The following is a 20,548-nucleotide window of genomic DNA, read 5'->3' as shown; positions in this document are numbered from 1 at the left end:
TAGTCAGTGTGGGTGGTACAAGGTATCTTGTCCCAATCATGTTAACAATATTAATACAAGGCTCTTTGTACCAAATGCGCCGCCAACTACACTCATGACTTATGAAGGTACTTGTTACAGTACTTAACTAATTCTTGGTATACTGTAAGTTAACTACTGATTACTAGTACAGCACAAGAACCACCAATACTGTAGCTTACTGTATTATCACCTCAACATTTACACTTGGTTATGATGTTAGCCATTCTTAGTTTGTAGTTCATACAGTAGTATAATAGTAGAAATATTAGTATACCATTACACTGTTTAATGTAGTATCTCTGTCCATCCGTCCATAGGTAGACAATCAATCTAGGTACCTTTGCTTTTCAACCAAAGAATGGGTTTAATCATGGACCTATATGGTCCATGGTTTTAATAATGGGGCTATAAAATTAGATAGCTCCATTTTTTCAGTGAATACAGTAGGGGTTGTTGTACCGTTTTGTTCATGACAAGCTTCGTTTATCAGCAATTGGTTTTATTTAACTTTGGATATTATTTCTGTTCTTATTATGGTTGATTGCTCAGTGTAAATAGTTTGCTTGATAGTGTTAGAAAAGAAAATATAAAAAGGTAAAAGCAAAAGTCTGACCGGGTTTTGTAGTAATAGAACATTTCTGTTTAAAAGAGTTCGCTATAATAGAAGCCTTATACAACTAAAAGTCATAACATACTGTTTAAAAGAGTTCGCTATACTAGAAGCCTTATACAACTAAAAGTCATAACATACTGTTTTAAAGAGTTCGCTATACTAGAAGCCTTATACAACTAAAAGTCATAACATACTGTTTTAAAGAGTTCGCTATACTAGATTAGAAGCCTTATACAACTAAAAGTCATAACATACTGTTTAAAAGAGTTCGCTATACTAGAAGCCTTATACAACTAAAAGTCATAACATACTGTTTAAAAGAGTTCGCTATACTAGAAGCCTTATACAACTAAAAGTCATAACATACTGTTTTAGTGTAATTATTTGAATGAATGCATATTATAGCTCTGTCTACACTATCAAACTAGTTTGACAAAAAGTGTGATGTGTCCAAATAGGGTAGTGATATGTCCAAATAGGGTAGTGATATGTCCAAATAGGGTAGTGATATGACATCATGTCCATATATGACATCATCACATTTTTTTGTCACATCAAGTTTGATAGTTTGGACAGAGCTTTAGGTAGCTGTTAGTGTTATATTTAGCTTTAGGTAGCTGTTAGTGTTATATTTAGCTTTAGGTAGCTGTTAGTGTTATATTTAGCTTTAGGTAGCTGTTAGTGTTATATTTAGCTTTAGGTAGCTGTTAGTGTTATATTTAGCTTTAGGTAGCTGTTAGTGTTATATTTAGCTTTAGGTAGCTATTAGTGTTATATTTAGCTTTAGGTAGCTGTTAGTGTTATATTTAGCTTTAGGTAGCTGTTAGTGTTATATTTAGCCATACATTTGCATTTTGTGATATTCTTAATGGCTGGACAAATTTGCTGAAGCAGATGAATTCTCTAAAAAAGTCAGCCAAAGTGACGAGTATCTTTATGTAATTTTACACTTGAAAGAGCTTGCGTTAAAATTAATGTCCATGATTTCCTGAGCACACGATATATACCAACAATGAGTGTTTACAGTGAACACAGGGTTGTAATCCATGGTATTGTTGTTAGGCATGTACCCATGCATAGGTTGTAGTTATTATGGGTACCAATAGGAACTAGTCTAGTCTACGATAGGAAATTGAGGTGATTCAAAACAATTTAGCAAAATTATAAAAAATTCTCACGGAGTACAAAGGTGATCTTTTGACCTTTTTGTTAAAACAGCATAATTCAAAATGTGTGTTATACATTTTATTTCGAAAAGAGGCTTCTTGGCTAGTAGTCTGTCATGCATGTGTGATGCTTTTAAAATTTTAATTAAATTTTTAGTTAGATTGTTAAAAGTTACCAATACATGACTCTCAAATATAACTTAAATATAATTTAACTTTGATTCTTTTAAGTTAGAGATTTGTGTACACGCAGCAGTACAGTAGTAATATTAACATGGGGAAAAGTCCCTTGGTTTAGCATTCCTAAGGGGTTGTCCAACGCTGGGTAGTTGCGTTGAGGCTGCTGATTCTCTGCCATTTAAGCTCTGGTACTGGGTTTAGCCAGGCTGTCAGTTCTGTAACGCCACAGACATATAGTATTGCGTATCAACTACTAATTCTCTATTGGAGTTAAATACTATAGTAATTCAATTTGGCTTAACTTGTTGTAATGTTCAAACGTGTGTGGTATTGTATAATCTTGCATCCGATATTATACAGTACAGACTGTACATTGGTATAATTAGAGTTTGAGCTTACACAGTATAAAGTAGAAGGAACATTCTTTACCTCACAAGTAGTTCTTGGGTTAAACCTTGCTACATTTTATGTTGTTTCCATTAAGTTATGTTGTTATAGTTTTAAAACAATAAACATGAACAAACAATGCGTGGGAACAATCAAATAAATGTTTATATTAAATAGAAACCTAACTGTATTCAGACAAATGTAGCTTAGAATTCAAATAACGTGCTTGGAGGAAAGAGTCTTAAATTTAATTTGTAATGTATAATTATTGGTTTATTTGTAGGACATGTTTCCTTTTATAGTGGTGAAGTATGTTTATGTCTAGAATTAAAACGATACCTCAAACGAGCAAAATTAAATGACTTAAGTATAAATACTAAAACCAGAGATGGTCTGACTTTGAGATACAGGATGTTTGTGTTACTGTAGGTAGAGGGTGATTTTATTCACCTCTAGTACTGTACGTAGGCAAAGGTACAAATAATTTGATTGTATAAGGATGCCTCTTCTTGACAGAAGGGGTAATGTTATTCACCTCTGTTAGTACTTACAGTATTAGTAGTTATTAGCAATTACTGTGCCTCATCTTGACATAGCATCAATTATTTATCCACCTTTTCTTTGTAGACAGAGGGGTCGTAGGCAGTTATAGTATTCAACCTTTGACCCTTTTTCAAAAGATTTTCATCCCTTAAACAACATTTTTAAATACTTTTAAATTTTATTTTTTGTACTAATAAATTACATCTTTCTATTCTGAAAAGTTTATGAAAATAAGATTACTGTATTAGAACATTTTGAGGAATTAAGTCGATGATTTTGACGGCATCAATGCATTGCAATGTACATTAGTTGTCTTAACCTTTATGGCATGCAAGATTGGCATTTGAAATGCTAGCCTTGCATACACTCCTCTAGGCTCAACAGGGAGGCACAATTGACCTAATTATTAATATTGCAACGACTCAGTGATGATAATGGCCGCTTAGATTTTCTAGAGAGCTCTTTCAAAGTTTTTCCCCCTTAAAAAATCTGTATAAACTTTCAATAATTTTCCATTGAAATTGACTGTCTTGTGGTAATGAAGCGCTATTCACAAGAAAAAAAAAGTTATTACATTTTTAAAATTTATTTCAGTCCAGTAAAATTATATGGAAACTTTACTTTTAAATTATTAATTTGGATCCGAAATTCCAAATCAAATTATTTCAGGAAATAACGTTTACAGTATTAAACACTTGAGTACATTCCTTAGAACATAATAAAACATTGTGAAGGTATTTTAGTTTTTTTTTTAAAGAAATAAATTTCTCTTGATTGAATGAATGCTATGTATGTATATATTGTGATGATTTATTCTTTTAATGATTCATATTTCATTTTAAACAATACAGTAAGTACATGAGCAATAATTCTATAATTTTTATGAACGAATTTGTAATTTGTTGGAGTGGTTGTCAAACGGCATCTGGTGGCTCACCAGGATAGCTGGAAGAAAATGACTTAAGCATTATAATTTAATTAGCATTTAACCTGACTGGCTCTCTGTAGTCATACAGTATGTGATTTGATTTTTTAGATTTCAACATAAGATTACAACAAGACAATATGAATACAAAATACTTACAAGCAAATTTCATTTCATTTATTTTGTCTTTTATAAATAAAAAAAAAAAATCACAAGGTACAGAGCACTTTAGGGAGTAGATGGGATTGTCAACAAGTGAAACAAAACACTAATGAGTGACTCTCCGACCTCCTAAAGTGTAAAGATAAAATAAACTTAACTACAGAAAAAGTAACACAAATATATAAATAAAGAAACCAAGGATAGCCCATACAGTAGTACCATGTAGTAACCAATATCAGATACGCTGGTCTCAGGCCATAGACCAGTGCATCATACCTTTTTTCAATGCTGTATAATCTAATCTCTAATATTTATAATATAAACTTAAATAAATTTAAGCTAAAACATTATTATTGATCATAAGTTTGTGCTTTCAAAATATGTTAACCCATTCATTTGACCGCTTTATAACCATTATTTTTAGAATGCTTTTGAATTTGGGTTTTCAGTTTGTTTTCATTGGTTGTTATCTCTTCTTATCTTATTTAAATAACATCATCGTTAGATAAATAACATTGTTGTTAGAACCGAAAACGAGAGCCTTTCCTGCACTTTCAGATTTATCAAAATGGGTGTAACATTGTGTAAGTAAAACTTAACACTGTACTCTTCCATTGCATAATGTACAGGTACATTAGGTAACTAAACATGGTGTCTACTTGGTTTATCCTATGTTCTATTTGCACTCATGCTCCTGGTCAAATTAAATGTACTTAAAACTTGCTGAGGTGTGAGGAGGAGGGGGTGTAGAATATTCAAACAATCCTCCCCTTTGTTTCCTTTTTCAACTAGAGGCATAAGTGATGATAGCTAGTCTTGTGAAGATATTTGCCTGTTTTGTGAAAAACAAGGAATCGCCTGTAAACGTCCTAGCTACAATCGTGACATTATTTTGTAATGAATTACCAAATTATTGTTCTCAAATCATTTTTTTAAAGATAATAATAGCATAACAGTATAGCTTATTGTTAATAATAATACCAAATTTATTGTTTTCTTTTTGTAAGATATTAATAACATTTTATTATTATCAGAAACCAAAGTACAGACATTAAATTACCAACAAGAATTTTGCCTGGATTTAAATTGTACGCTAATTATAAAGAAATTTGATCTCTTAATCCAGAGTAATTAGATTAATATCTGAGTGGACTCATTACCCAGCCTGGAATGATGAAGACTATCAATGGATAGACTTTATGTTCTGAGAATATTAATATCTTGAACAACTCCCCGATTTACCTCGTATCTATACTCAGTCTCTCAAATTTGTCGGTACCCATCTGATATAAATAAACAAAAGCAAAAACAAAATGATAAATTGTTTAAATTCAATATTTTGATTGATTCCAGAATGTAGTATAAATGTAGAAGAGGCATTATTTCAATGAATAATTCTGGGTCATTTGTTGATCAAATGGATTTCTTTTGTATTATTTGGGCAAATTATCTGAAATAAATTTGAATTGAATTAACATCAACACTCTCATTTCTTTGGCCAGTTTAATAAGCCACAAATTGTTGCTATTTCTTTTGTTTTTCATTATTTATTCCAGTCTTCACCCGTATGAATTTTAATAATAAATTTGGCAAACATATTAATTAGTATTTTTTCTTGTGATTTTAGGCACATGTGTATGGCAATTGTGATTGTAACCACAACACTGAAGGCTTGAACTGTGAAAGATGTAAACCATTCCACCATGATCAGCCATGGCGACCAGCCCAGGGAGTTCAGACAAACAAATGCAAATGTAAATTTTATCCTCTTAATACTGTATAATATTAGCATGAAAATGATACCAACATTTCAAATACTGTACACCCATTGGTAACCCATAGAAACCCATTCAAGTGTCCTCTTGGTAAGAGTGTTCCCTGAATAGGGGTTGGCCCTAGTCTTAAAATATGTATTACCCCTCATTTGTTTCACAGGGAAGTAGTGGCGCTGTAGCTTGGTGGTTAACATGCTTGCCTCCAATCCTAAGGTCCAGGGTTCAATTCTGACCTTGTGCCAGGGTGGTTACTCTTTCATCTCCACTCACTTAGCCTCAAATGAAATTTAAAATAGTTTTTCCATCCTGTAATTGAATACTTGCTGTTAGATGTGTTTGAAATAAAAAATACAAGTTTCTGCTTAATAGGCGTGTCCCAAAGGAGTAAGTGTACTGTAGTTTACAGTGTAATATAGTTTGATTTTGACATAATCAAAACTCGAACGTCTCCACAACATACAGCCTTGATGCTGTACTGTTTGTTTGTACATCTATTCTAAACCTATGCAACAATATTTGTATTGATTTTAATCTCATCTTTTGCTTGTTTGTTGTACTATACCAGTTTCTAAAGGTCACTAAAAGTTCACCTTTTAAGGATTACAGTATGAATGGTGTAACTAGATATGAGAGGGTAGGCTAGTCATAGCATCAAGGCACTGGTGCATTTATTCCACCAAATATGTCCTCAATTGCTATCCAACTAGCTTTTAAAAATTTGCTGTTTCCCTTAGAAATGTTTTATTTGTAGAATATAAAGTTTGCGGTACACCACGTATATTAGTTCTGAAAAGAACTGTTAAGTTTCTCGACCGTACGATCAATATGCTTTTAACGTCAGGACTGAGAATGTTTCATATGTTTTGTGCCTCTTGTTACCATCACTATTTTTGTATTATTTATCGTTACTTTTCCAATATTAAAATGTTTTTGTCTTTTTCTCCATTTTCTGCTACTATAGTACTAAACTTGGTGTACATATCAAGTTGTCATACTGTATGTGTATGTACTTTAAACATGGTATCCTTTTGTTTAATGTTTGTGACCTTGTTGATCTCAACTTTATTTTTAAAATCTGGTAGAAAATAAAAAAATTTAATTTTATTACTAGCAAATTTTCACACATTTCTAGTTTGCTATGGTGAATTTTGAGCCATGTCTTGTGTACTGTAGTTCAATCAGTTTAAAAAACTAAAATTAGAACAGTTTTTCCAGAATCTTCAGGAAATTCCTCTGTAGTTTAATGCTACTTATCAGGTGATAAATTTTCCTACAGTAAACCCATTGGCCCAATAACTTCTAGGCATGCATTACATGATGACATATAAACCCACTCAATTTGTTCTTAACAAAACACTGAAGGTCAGATTGCGAATTGTATGAAATGCAAAAGATGACAAATAATGTAATAATTCTTTAAAACACAATAGAACCCCTGTAAAGGGACACTTTTGAAACCCACAAATGTAATAAGGATGTTATCCAGCGGCTGTTGCAACGCCATTTATGGTTTGTGTAGTATACAGTAGGTTGTAGTGTTCAAGCGTATCTTGTTCTTCATTGTTCGTTTGTGGGAAAGTGTCCCAAGGAGATGTTGCCACAAAATGTCCCCTGAATAGAATGTCCCAAGGAGATGTTGCCACAAAATGTCCCCTGAATAGAATGTCCCAAGGAGATGTTGCCACAAAATGTCCCCTGAACAGAATGTCCCAAGGAGATGTTGCCACAAAATGTCCCCTGAATAGAATGTCCCAAGGAGATGTTGCCACAAAATGTCCCCTGATGAATAGAATGTCCCAAAAGAGAGTTTCTTCTGTTCTATAGATATAAACCAAACTTTTGTAATGTACAGTATTCATAATTAATAATAAACCAGTTGATACTACTTTACTACAAGAGACTCTGAATGACCTTGATGACCTGGCCTATAAAAACATTCAACATTCAACAAATCTTATGAGATAACATAAAGAACAAAAGTATCTTGTTTCAGTGCAGTCATTTCTTTGGCCCTGTTCAGACCCATGGCGTTAGACCGTTTTAGCGTACAACGTTACTATCAAGGTCACGTTACAAACCGCAGAGAAAAAAACGAGGTGTTCAGACCCATAGCGTACGATTATCGTTACAACGGAAGTACGTCATCCAGGTTGTTTCTAGTTGCATATTCATCATGTGCTCTTACCCACGTGTTTTCATCATTATTTCCACTGTATATAGGCCTAGGCCTAGATCTCAGCCCTACAATTATGACAAAATTTGCCGTAAATAAAACATACCTCAGCATTTATTTAAGAAAAATATAGTAAAGCCAAATTTCTGTTTCTATTGTTTTTATTTTGTAGTAAAAAACATTTTCCCCAGGCTATTGACTGTTACGAAAATAAAGCAGGCCTCGTAATGATGAAGAAAAAAATGATTGTTGATTAGTCTATCCAGTCCAGTCAAAAAGATATATATTCTTTGGTCCAGTCGGTTGAAAATTACCCTTAACTTGCTAATAAAAGGGACACAGCTCCCCTTGTTTGTTTACTGATTTTTTTAGGAGTTAGGGGGTTTTCAGCATTAACTTGTCCAGTCTAGTCTGCCTTGTATGAATGAGTGACTTGATGTCCCACGCTAGTTTTTAGCTTGAATGAAATGCGTGAATGGCTCTAGGCCTAGCTAGGCCTAAAAGCGGATGGGATCATAGTCCCTATGTTTAAATACAAGGTGCATGTATTTATGTCATTTGTTAGAAAATATAATGGTAATCAGTTGATAATAGTTTGTAGCCTTTGTAACAGTTGTATTTGTAGTGTAGTTAGGCCTTATTTATTCTGGCCTTTTTGTTATTGAAATCCATCTCACACATTGACGATACAAGATGTCAGCCTAGGTCAAACCTTGTTTCGCGTCATAACAGGAAACGTTCTGATTGGATACAACGTTGACTTACAGTAGCGTCGTACGCTAAAACGGTACTATCAACCGTTTTCCACTACAACGCTACAACCGTTGTACGACGCGTTGTACGCTAATCCCCAACTGTTCAGACACACATTCTTTTAGCGTCGTACGCTAAAACGGTCTAACGCCATGGTTATATTTTTTCAATAATGTTTAGTAATGTTCAATAATGTTTAGTAATGTTCAATAATGTTTAGTAATGTTCAATAATGTTTAGTAATGTTCAATAATGTTTAGTGATGTTCAATAATGTTTAGTGATGTTCAATAATGTTTAGTGATGTTCAATAATGTTTAGTGATGTTCAATAATGTTTAGTGATGTTCAATAATGTTAATATTGATGTTTATTAATGTTTAACATGTTTAACTTTTCAGAATGAAACATATGTACAGTAATCGAAATACAGCTATTAATGTAATAAAAAGTTGTTATAATTATTCTTTTTATTAATCTTACCCCCTTCTCTTTGCCTTGTTGCAGTGTGTAATTGTAATCAACATGCAACAAAATGCCATTTTGATGCAGCGGTCTTTGAACAAACTGGAGGTGTCAGTGGGGGTGTGTGCGATGATTGTATGCACAACACGATGGGTAGGAACTGTGAGCAGTGTGAAGCGTTCTATTATATGGATCCTACGAGAGACATCAGGGATTCTCAAATTTGTGTTCGTAAGTATTGTTTGTGGAATTAGCAAGATTGTATATTTTCTACAGAATTAAGTTAGTTTTTAGATTTAATTAGGGATGAATATAAATATAAAGGGGTTTGTGATACACAATTTATCATTATGATCATCATCATCTTAAACGCTAATAGTTGTTAGATGCGTGTCCCACTTGTGTTTCCCACTCTGTCTACGTCTTTGAGCGAACATGTCCTTATTATCATTATCTTTGTTATGATATGTTAAATTAAAATAATTGTTACTAAAATGAATTTAAGAATGTTTTGAAATTGTGGTTGTTATATTTATACATATATAAAATTGGTCATAGTCAAAGGTGTGACACAATATTCATGTAATATTGTAGAATACCAGACAAAGGTGTGACACAATATTCATGTAATATTGTAGAATACCAGAGAAAACAATTTTCTCTAAAATGTTTGTATTCAAATGCAACTCATAAATTCCACTTTAGACTTTCGGAACAAAGATCATAACATTAAAAATATATTTGCACACCATCTGTCTGCAGTCTGTAGTTGATTAGGCTGCTGCTGTTACAACCTACCGACAACCATGCTAGAAAACAACCCACATACAACAATTCAGATAGTCATCAACTTTCTCGATACCGAAAAATCTGAAAACCGAATAGATATGCCAGAATTTTTAAAATTCTGTTTTTACTACCATTAAAATCACATTATCGAAATATCAAGATTTCTGGAAAAACAGATATATTAGGCCAGCCCAACTAAATTTTCAAATAATGATTTTTTTACTGTTCATATTGGTATTTGAAAGTTGATGTACAATATTTGTTTATGAATTTTAATATTTTTTTTGAAATCTTTAGTTTAAATATGTACATAGTATGTGTATGATTACCTAATATTACGCAACAAAACTCATCTTAAAATATATAGATCAATTACTTTTGTGTAGATTTTATATTATTTACATATATTTACTTGAAACTATTGCTTTTGTGCACCTTTGAATCACAGAAAAAAATATATAGCTGTAGTTTTTACTTTAAAGATTGGCAGGTTTGCTACTGCTGTGGACTCAAAGGCTATGGGCTGCCTAACTCCAGATTAAAGGGTATTTATAAATGAAACCAGAAACCAAAAATAACATTAAATTTGTCATGAAATAAACTATCTTTATACTCATGGGATTTACACCAAGAGCCGACAACAACAAAAACCATCTAACCTTTACCAAAAGTCACATACACCGCCCTCGATCTAATGAACTATGACCTTGATTGGAGCTTGTAGACATACATATCAGCTGGAATTTATTTTTAATTTGTGGTTTTGATCCCCCACTGTTCTACTAGTGACTTGTAAATTGTATCACCAGTAGTTAAATTGCCTCTGATTTTAAACTTTCATTGATTTGTGAATTAAAAGTTAACGAATGGAAAACTCTAATGCATGTAGAACAACTACATATATTTTGGTTAATTTATAGGGCTTTAATAGTAATACATGTATGGAATATTATCTTTACCGTTTATAAGTAAATTAATTTCCAGTATATCACTGGGCAGTCTAGAGTTTCTCTATGCATGTGAGTTAATACACTGTACGTTACAAATTAATTCAATTTTAAATTACTATGCTTCCTGCCTGTGTATGCAAATATTAATTTACTGTAGTATTCTGCCAAAACTTTTAGTTAGTTTAGTAGTAAAGTTTAATAAGGTGTACTGATAGATCTTTTATATAATACTACAGGGTTTAGTGATACAGTCAACTCTCTCAATATCGGACACCTTTGGGCTGGCCTAATTTTCTGGTTTTCTGGAAATTCTGGTATTCAGAATGTGTTTCTAATGGCAAAAATGAATTTGTGACCTTTTGGACCTTACGAAAAGTCTGGTTTTGGGAGAGTTTCCGTATTTTAGAGAGTACGGTATTGGCAGAGTTGAGTACGGTATTGGCAGAGTTGAGTACGGTATTGGCAGAGTTGAGTACGGTATTGGCAGAGTTGAGTACGGTATTGGCAGAGTTGAGTACGGTATTGGCAGAGTTGAGTACGGTATTGGCAGAGTTGAGTACGGTATTGGCAGGGTTGAGTACGGTATCGGCAGAGTTGAGTACGGTATCGAGAGAGTTGAGTACGGTATTGGGAGAGTTGAGTACGGTATTGGCAGAGTTGAGTACGTTTTTGGCAGAGTTGAGTACGGTATTGGGAGAGTTTAGTACGGTATTGGGAGAGTTGAGTACGGTATTGGGAGAGTTTAGCACGGTATTGGGAGAGTTGAGTACGGTATTGGGAGAGTTGAGTACCGGTATTGGGAGAGTTTAGTACGGTATTGGGAGAGTTGAGTACGGTATTGGGAGAGTTGAGTACCGGTATTGGGAGAGTTGAGTACGGTATTGGGAGAGTTGAGTACGGTATTGGGAGAGTTTAGGACGGTATTGGGAGAGTTTAGGACGGTATTGGGAGAGTTGAGTACAGTATTGGGAGAGTTGAGTACGGTATTGGGAGAGTTGAGTACGGTATTGGGAGAGTTGAGTACGGTATTGGGAGAGTTGAGTACGGTATTGGGAGAGTTTAGTACGGTATTGGCAGAGTTTAGTACGGTATTGGGAGAGTTGACTACTCTCATGTTTATTCAGACAGTTTTCATTTTTATTTTTGGATTACAATATTAAATCCTTGTTTTTGTTTTTTCTAGCTTGTGATTGTGATCCGAGTGGTTCTGAGATGGGAGGAGAATGCGAGAGCCGAACCGACGCCATGATGAACCTAGAGGCCGGTAGATGTTTGTGTAAACGCTATGTGAACGGTAAGCGTTGCGATACATGCATGAACGGTTTCTGGAACTTACAAGAAAATAATCCTGACGGCTGTGAAGGTAAGACATGTTTTTACTGCAGTAAAAAAAAAATGTTATCATTATCAATAATATCAATATGTATTGATGAAATATATTTCTATATACCGTACTGACGCGGGTATAAGCCCACCCCCCTCGAACATGAAATCACGTCAAGTTTGGGGGGTGGGCTTATACCCGAGGATCCAAAAATGCAGATCGTCAAAAACAGCACATGTACACTGTGTATTCCACCATGCGAGCGAGCGCCCTCACGTGTACGACGTTGCCTCTAAATACACGAGGTGTAGAGTGTCGGAAAATTAAGCTTATAGTTCGTGTAATTTATCGTATAATATCTTATTTTAAACATCAATTGAACAAGAATTTATCAAGCAGAAAAGCAAGTATACAATGTTCGTTAAATAGAAATGTACCAAAGAAATTTAATAAGCTTGTTTATGGCAGCCGATACCAAATAGTGGTTTTCCGTTTTGGCGACTTGTAGCGCCGTGTGTGAAGCGATCTTCGACCGCGATGGAGTGTAAACAAAACAGGACCGCTAGGCCTCATATGGCCTAGCGTATATTAGCCTAGCTTGGTTATGATCAAAAGTAGGTGTATTCTGTGTATGGACTTCGCCAAATACAAAATAATGTATTACGACACACACTGTAGATCTTCGAATTAATTAATGTTTTATGAGTAAATACCAATGAATTAAACAAATGTTTCTGATACCGTAATTGTCTTTTACATTTAGCATGTACGTGTAACACACTTGGAACAGTTGATAACCGAGGTTGCGACAAGAGGAGCGGCGGATGCACCTGCAAACGATATGTCACCGGCCGCAACTGTGATGAATGTCACGACTCGTATTACGGTTTGAGCGACGAAACAGAAGGCTGCCGGCCATGTGGCTGTAACCCTGGTGGATCGTACTCCAACCAGTGCGATAAACAAACTGGACAGTGTCCGTGTCGACCCAACATTTTTGGCCGCCGTTGTGACGATGTCGAACCTGGCTACTTTATCACGCATGTGGATTACTTGGTTTATGAGGCGGAGTATTCGCGACTTTCCGGTTATATTGTAAGTGATATTTTAGTTTGAAATGAATAACCAAGTGCAACCTCATTTGAGTGCAACCTCACTTGAGTGCAACCTCACTTGAGTGCAACCTCACTTGAGTGCAACCTCACTTGAGTGCAACCTCACTTTGTGTTTTATTCTTTTTTTTATTATTTGTTTTAGGGTGATATTGAAGATCGCGTACAACCCATTGGTACTACACTAACGTGGACAGGAACTGGTTTTGTACGAGTCAGTGAGGGCAGTGTTCTTGAATTTGTGGTGGATAACGTCCCATACTCTGGAAACTATGAACTGGTTATTAGATATGAACCACTTGTAAGTATAGAGTTTTGTTAAATTTAGGAAGGAGTAATCAAATTATATTACTAAATGTAGGAGTGTGAGAAGAGTATCAAATTAATCTCTTTATTCATCAATACACATAGCAAATAGGAATAAAACAAATTTAAAAAAGATAAAAGGGATCTCCAGGAAACCCAAGGGGCTTGGGATAGGAGGCCAACTAAGATAAAAGGGATCTCCAGGAAACCCAAGGGGCTTGTGATAGGAGGCCAACTAAGATAAAAGGGATCTCCAGGAAACCCAAGGGGCTTGTGATAGGAGGCCAACTAAGATAAAAGGGATCTCCAGGAAACCAAAGGGGCTTGTGATAGGAGGCCAATTAAGATAAAAGGGATCTCCAGGAAACCCAAGGGGCTTGTGATAGGAGGCCAACTAAGATAAAAGGGATCTCCAGGAAACCCAAGGGGCTTGTGATAGGAGGCCAACTAAGATAAAAGGGATCTCCAGGAAACCCAAGGGGCTTGTGATAGGAGGCCAACTAAGATAAAAGGGATCTCCAGGAAACCCAAGGGGCTTGTGATAGGAGGCCAACTAAGATAAAAGGGATCTCCAGGAAACCCAAGGGGCTTGTGATAGGAGGCCAACTAAGATAAAAGGGATCTCCAGGAAACCAAAGGGGCTTGTGATAGGAGGCCAACTAAGATAAAAGGGATCTCCAGGAAACCCAAGGGGCTTGTGATAGGAGGCCAACTAAGATAAAAGGGATCTCCAGGAAACCCAAGGGGCTTGTGATAGGAGGCCAACTAAGATAAAAGGGATCTCCAGGAAACCAAAGGGGCTTGTGATAGGAGGCCGACTAAGATAAAAGGGATCTCCAGGAAACCCAAGGGGCTTGTGATAGGAGGCCAACTAAGATAAAAGGGATCTCCAGGAAACCCAAGGGGCTTTTGATAGGAGGCCAACTAAGATAAAAGGGATCTCCAGGAAACCCAAGGGGCTTGTGATAGGAGGCCAACTAAGATAAAAGGGATCTCCAGGAAACCCAAGGGGCTTGTGATAGGAGGCCAACTAAGATAAAAGGGATCTCCAGGAAACCAAAGGGGCTTGTGATAGGAGGCCAACTAAAAACTAGTTACATAAAGATAAATAATAAATAAATAAATAAAAAAGCCAGTATAGACTATAGGATCAACAGGGGACGCACATTGTTAAGGAAACCCATTGTGTATGAGTGTATGTGTATGATCTTTACTGCCAAGACTTTTATGATAAAAATCTGCAATAAACAAACCGTAGCATCACATTTGACCTGACTTGACTTCACTTGAGGCAAAAATATAAATCTGTGCTTTACACTTTGTTTTTTTTCCTTGCCATGTTTTGATAATTATATTATATTCAACAATATATAGTTAGAAATAACATACAAGTGTTTTTTCTTCATTTTAACTATTCCAGAATTATAGTAAGTATATGTGCACATTGTAAACATGCATTTGAACATTAAGTATGTATGCGGGATAACATGTACATATGTGGGATGACATGTATGCGGTATGACATGTATGCGGGATGACATGTATGCGGGATGACATGTATGCGGGATGACATGTATGCGGGATAACATGCATGTACATTCTGAACATTATCACACAACAGTTTCTCAGTTTCTTGTAAACGTTGCTTTTATTTTATTTTTTAAAATTCATAATCGACCTGGAAAGTGTATCATTCAGTATGCATGTTAATGTAATTCATTGCGATTCACTTTTAGAAGTTTGAAATAATTTTTATCTATTTTTTTCTCCTGTTTTGCTTGTATGGATAATCACGTTTTGATTCTTTTAATTATTTTCTTCACAATTTATGTTTTTTTTTATTTGCATCAATTTTTTTTCAATCTTCTCTGTAATGTGTCTTTGGTGACAGCATTAAACTCAATTGATTTGATTAAATAATCATCATAACAAAATACAATTGAACTGAATGAGAGGGAAAAACTGCAAGATTCAGAGGACACCTATAATTAAGGAGGCACTTTGCCTCCTGAGGGTGTCCTCTTAATAGAAGTTCTATTGTATAATATAAGAATTTGTATGGAAATAATAAATCCTATAATTTTCTGAATGTAATTTAATTATAATAAGACGTATCCGCATCGCAAGTAATATAAGCTTACGTTGTTGCGCTGCGTTTGAGTGGGAAACAAGCTTAAGTCCAAATCACGCATCCAGTAAGATGCGTACTAACCCATCACAGTACTTAAGCTAACTTTTATTATCAATTTATGTTGATACAGCTGACAGCCAGCTGGTGGGAGGATGTGAGAATAACGTTGGAGAGACCAAGACCAGTTGATACCAGTAGTATCTGTGGAAACACAATCCCATCTGATGATGAACTGGTTGTAGCATTGTCTGTTAACGACAGGTATGGAAGGCAAACACTGCTCAAAATTTGTATGTAAAAATGTGTATATTATCTATCTATTTGTTTGTTTAACTTTGTTTTTCAAGGTTTACAGCTCAGATTTATTTGGTCCTTGCGGAAATTCATGACAGGCACAAGCGCTCACATAACAATGCAACAACATACAATATATATAAGTAAAATAAATATAAAACAAGTAAAGAGTTGTAATAAAGATATAACACACAGTGAAAGCACGAATGAATTTAGATATCTGTTAGTTCTACATAGTGTGCTACATAGTTGCATTCCTTAACCATACATAATGTTTGTGTAATGGATGTTTATCTTTAGTATAGTAACTACAGCAGTACTCTCTGACTTGAAGAGATAGATAGATAAGCCTAAAAAAGTACATTTATTTAACCGTCTTTATAAATGGTGTTATCCATGAACTATGCCCTCAAGTGGGAGTATCCTCGCAAACCACCACCATCAAGTTATATCTTGCTCTTTGAGGAGATTAGAGTACTGTCGGTTTATCTGAGTAAGTACTCAACGACAACATCACTGTCGGTTTATCTGAGTAAGTACTCAACGACAACATCACTGTCGGTTTATCTGAGTAAGTACTCAACGACAACATCACTGTCGGTTTATCTGAGTAAGTACTCAACGACAACATCACTGTCGGTTTATCTGAGTAAGTACTCAACGACAACATCACTGTCGGTTTATCTGAGTAAGTACTCAACGACAACATCACTGTCGGTTTATCTGAGTAAGTACTCAACATTACTGTTGGTTTATCTGAGTAAGTACTCAACATTACTGTTGGTTTATCTGAGTAAGTACTCAACATTACTGTTGGTTTATCTGAGTAAGTACTCATAGACAACATCACTGTTGGTTTATCTGAGTAAGTACTCAACATTACTGTTGGTTTCTGTATCTTTTTTAATTAGAATTTCATCATTATTTTGTGTTTTATTTGCACACAGGCATCGTAGTACACTTCCAGATTTGTTTTGTTTGGAAAAAGGTGAACGGTACATAATAAGACTTGAATTCCGCAGCCTTATTGTGGGACAATCACGACCAGATGCTGTCATTCGTATCGACTCGGTAAGTTTTTTAATACACTTTTCATTCATATGATATTTCATGTTACAGGTTTATATCATACTAGGTAGGGAGAAATAAAAAATAGAAGAGTTGCAGTATCATCACTTCAAAAAGTGACCTGAGTGACCTCTCAATCCTTTGCGATAGAAAGAACTATGTTATAGATCTGGAGATAGTACATTATATATCAGGGCTGTATAAACCAGTACGGTTGGTAAGGTTTCAACCTGACCACTTTTTTGGCAAAAGCCTTTTGACAACCCATGGCCCACTTCAACAACCACACCATTTAATTCTTGTGGCTACATCACTGTTATATAATGCTGAATAATCGTTTATGTAAAATATGTTATTAACAAATATGTTTATATTGGACTGTGATTGTGCAGAGTTTGTGCTCTCATCTGGGAAGTAAGAGCTTTGGTATAACCTTTGTTCATAGGTTTTTTAGGCTTCTGAATATAGCTAAAAAATATGGGGACAAAATTGTAGGCAAAGGTTTTTCAATTTTAAATGAATGTATAGGTTGTCGCACAAGAGAGTGTTCCCTCCTGTTTCAACAACCGCACCCTTTTAATTCTCGTGACTACAGCACTGTATATTTATATTCTTCAAATGTTTTATTACCCAGATTGCCCTGCTGCCACAGCCCGGCAACCTAGCGCCATTCTCCGAGCAGAGCGGTGGCTTACGTCTTGACAACTGGAACTACTACAGCTGCATGGATCCATTCTACAGGGTGGATAAACAAGAACTACAAGAAACTTGTCAGGACTTGCTCTTTATAATGTCAGCCATGACGTACAACGGAGGCATTGGTAATTTATTTTGGTATTAAAAAACACAGAAAAAAAACTTCACAAAACTTCAATCTCAAAACATGGAGAAAATTTAAATACCAAATAAATAACATTAAGAAAAAAATATATAATATATTAAAATAAATTTTTTTTTTTTTTCATTTCATTTCATTTATTTCAATATCATTATCGCAGCCTTAGCTGAATTACAAAGATATTTACATTTGTTCAATATTAAAATTTGTATAAAAGTATAAAACCAATGATAATTATATATATATTTTTTTTTTTTTTATTTTTTTTTTATAAAAATTTTTTTCAAAATAAATGATTGCACAAAAGCCTATACAAAGATATATTAATACAGTAGAATTGGGAAAACATTTTTTTCTTCTTCTCTAAACCAAGTTAATATTGCTATAGAAAATTAATTTTAATCATAAATAAATCCTTTTTATTTTAAATCTGTTTTTATTTTTCTCAGATTGTGGTTGTGATTCTACCGGATCTACCAGTAACATCTGCGACAGTTACGGAGGCCAGTGCGACTGCAAACCAAACGTAATGGGTAGAGCCTGCAACCAATGCGCACCTGGCACCTTTGGATTTGGTCCTAATGGATGTACAGGTAAGGCACAATATGAGCAAAATATTAGGAAGATGAAGGAATCAATTTAAAGTCCTGTTCCCACTAGCGACGCTACATAAGAAAATGCCCTTCCAATAATTGTGTTTGCCCCCGTCTGCGTTAAATCAAACCTGCTTGTTGTGCGTCAACATTAGCTAGCCATAGACTTTGACCTGGTTCACCCCGTGTACTTTTGAGTATGCGATGTACAATGTTTTCCAGTGTTCTCGTTGCGTGAAATCAAACTGTTTTGATTTCCTGTAGCAATGTTTGCAGCACTGTTCTGTCGTCGGTTACCACTTGTGATCACGCAATACAGCAGTTAGCCTCACTGCATTGCGTTCTAGTAAAAACCATGCTTTAAGTGAGACATTTTTTTATAAAAGGAAAGAAATAATTAATAAAACATTTTATTTTTCAAGCTTGTGAGTGTAATGCGTTTGGATCTCAAGCAGCATTTTGCGATTCAACTGGTAAATGTCCCTGTATGCCCAACGTCTGCGGCCGAAATTGCGACACATGCTGTTCCGGGCACTACGGTTTCCCAGACTGTCCAGCGTGTGAATGTAACGGCCATGCAACAGAATGTGAAGCAATAGGGGGCGCTTGTACAGATTGTCAGGATAATACTGCTGGTTTTAATTGTGAGAGGTAAGAAAAAAAAAGTTACCTTATTAATACATTGTCATCGTTATTATTTTCCTAATCAAATATTTTGGTCAATCAAGGTTTTTAACAATATGAAGTTATAAAGTTCTTAATGTATGGAGGAACTAATGTCTTTATATTGTCGCAGATGTCTTGATGGTTACTATGGTAACCCAAGAATTGGCTTTGGTCAGCAGTGTCAACCGTGCTTGTGTCCAGGAGGTGTACAAAATGGCATCCAACATGCCGATACATGTTACCTTGACAACCAGTCCCAGACTGTCATCTGCAACTGTTATCCAGGTTTTGATGGTAACTACAACATTCTGGATAATAGAGACTAGACAATCAATAAAATTAAAATCTTCCTAATCTAAATCTCTGTCTACACTATCAAACTTGATGTGACAAAAAAGTGTGATGTGCCCAAATATGGTAGTGATATGACATCATCATGTTCATATATTGACACATCACATTTTTTTGTCACATAAAGTTTGATAGTGTAGACAGAGCTTTAATGACAAGTACTGTATGTTCAAATTCATAGAATATAGGATGTACATATTTTTTTATTTAGTCATGTTAAGAGTTCTCTATGTGTTGATCATTTATTTATTCAACAACATGTCCTGGGACCCCAAAAGCAACAGATGTCACCATAACATGAAATGTCTGGGGGTCCCAGATTAATTGAGCTTCAATTACTATTCCCTTTGTTTTTTAGGTATTCGATGTGACAAATGCGCCAACAATTACTTTGGTGACCCGACTGTTTCAGGAGGCGGATGTAGCCTGTGCAATTGTAACGGTAATACCGATCTTGCTCTGCCCGGTAACTGCATGCCTGAAACTGGCCAATGTACTAATTGTCTGTACAATACTGCTGGTCCACATTGTGAGATCTGTGCCTCTGATTACTATGGCGATGCCCTTCAGAGGACATGTAGAGGTAAGGCATGCACTTTAACTTTTCTTTTCATTTATTCATCAGTGGAAAATTACTTTCGTTTATTGTCATTTGCATATAAAATATACATAGAAATTATGTTTGCTCCGAGATAAACAAAAACAGATAAATAAAACTAAAAAAACAAACAATTACAAAGTGTCACATGACTCTCGTACGGTATACAAACATTCAGTGCCCGAATGGCAGCTAGATAAAAGCTTTTACGAAACCTATTTGTATGAGAGATGATGGACCGGTAACGTCTACCAATATGTAATACCTCAAATACATTATGCATGGGATGAGTAGAATCTTGCAAAAATAGAATGTGTTTTAACATTATTTTAATTGATAATGTTTGTAATATTATAATTTTTGATCA

At 35.0% G+C, this 20,548-nt stretch overlaps 1 protein-coding gene across 1 annotated transcript in view; it reads left to right on the top strand.

Annotated features, from left to right (window-relative positions):
- The window catches only part of LOC140059251 (laminin subunit beta-1-like), a 38,125-nt gene that overhangs the window by 8,084 nt on the left and 9,493 nt on the right, over positions 1 to 20,548 (top strand). The window contains exons 5-16 of the mRNA XM_072105117.1: positions 5,625 to 5,751; positions 9,204 to 9,392; positions 12,084 to 12,263; positions 12,988 to 13,319; positions 13,482 to 13,637; positions 15,904 to 16,034; positions 17,015 to 17,138; positions 17,770 to 17,956; positions 18,423 to 18,566; positions 18,989 to 19,217; positions 19,363 to 19,526; positions 19,942 to 20,166. Coding sequence (XP_071961218.1) covers positions 5,625 to 5,751; positions 9,204 to 9,392; positions 12,084 to 12,263; positions 12,988 to 13,319; positions 13,482 to 13,637; positions 15,904 to 16,034; positions 17,015 to 17,138; positions 17,770 to 17,956; positions 18,423 to 18,566; positions 18,989 to 19,217; positions 19,363 to 19,526; positions 19,942 to 20,166 — 2,188 coding nt within the window. The remainder of the gene's footprint in view (positions 1 to 5,624; positions 5,752 to 9,203; positions 9,393 to 12,083; positions 12,264 to 12,987; positions 13,320 to 13,481; positions 13,638 to 15,903; positions 16,035 to 17,014; positions 17,139 to 17,769; positions 17,957 to 18,422; positions 18,567 to 18,988; positions 19,218 to 19,362; positions 19,527 to 19,941; positions 20,167 to 20,548) is intronic.

The sequence above is a fragment of the Antedon mediterranea genome, chromosome 9 (assembly GCF_964355755.1).
Source record: "Antedon mediterranea chromosome 9, ecAntMedi1.1, whole genome shotgun sequence".
Classification (NCBI taxonomy): Eukaryota; Metazoa; Echinodermata; class Crinoidea; order Comatulida; family Antedonidae; genus Antedon; species Antedon mediterranea.
This window is presented reverse-complemented; position numbering and strand designations above follow the sequence as displayed.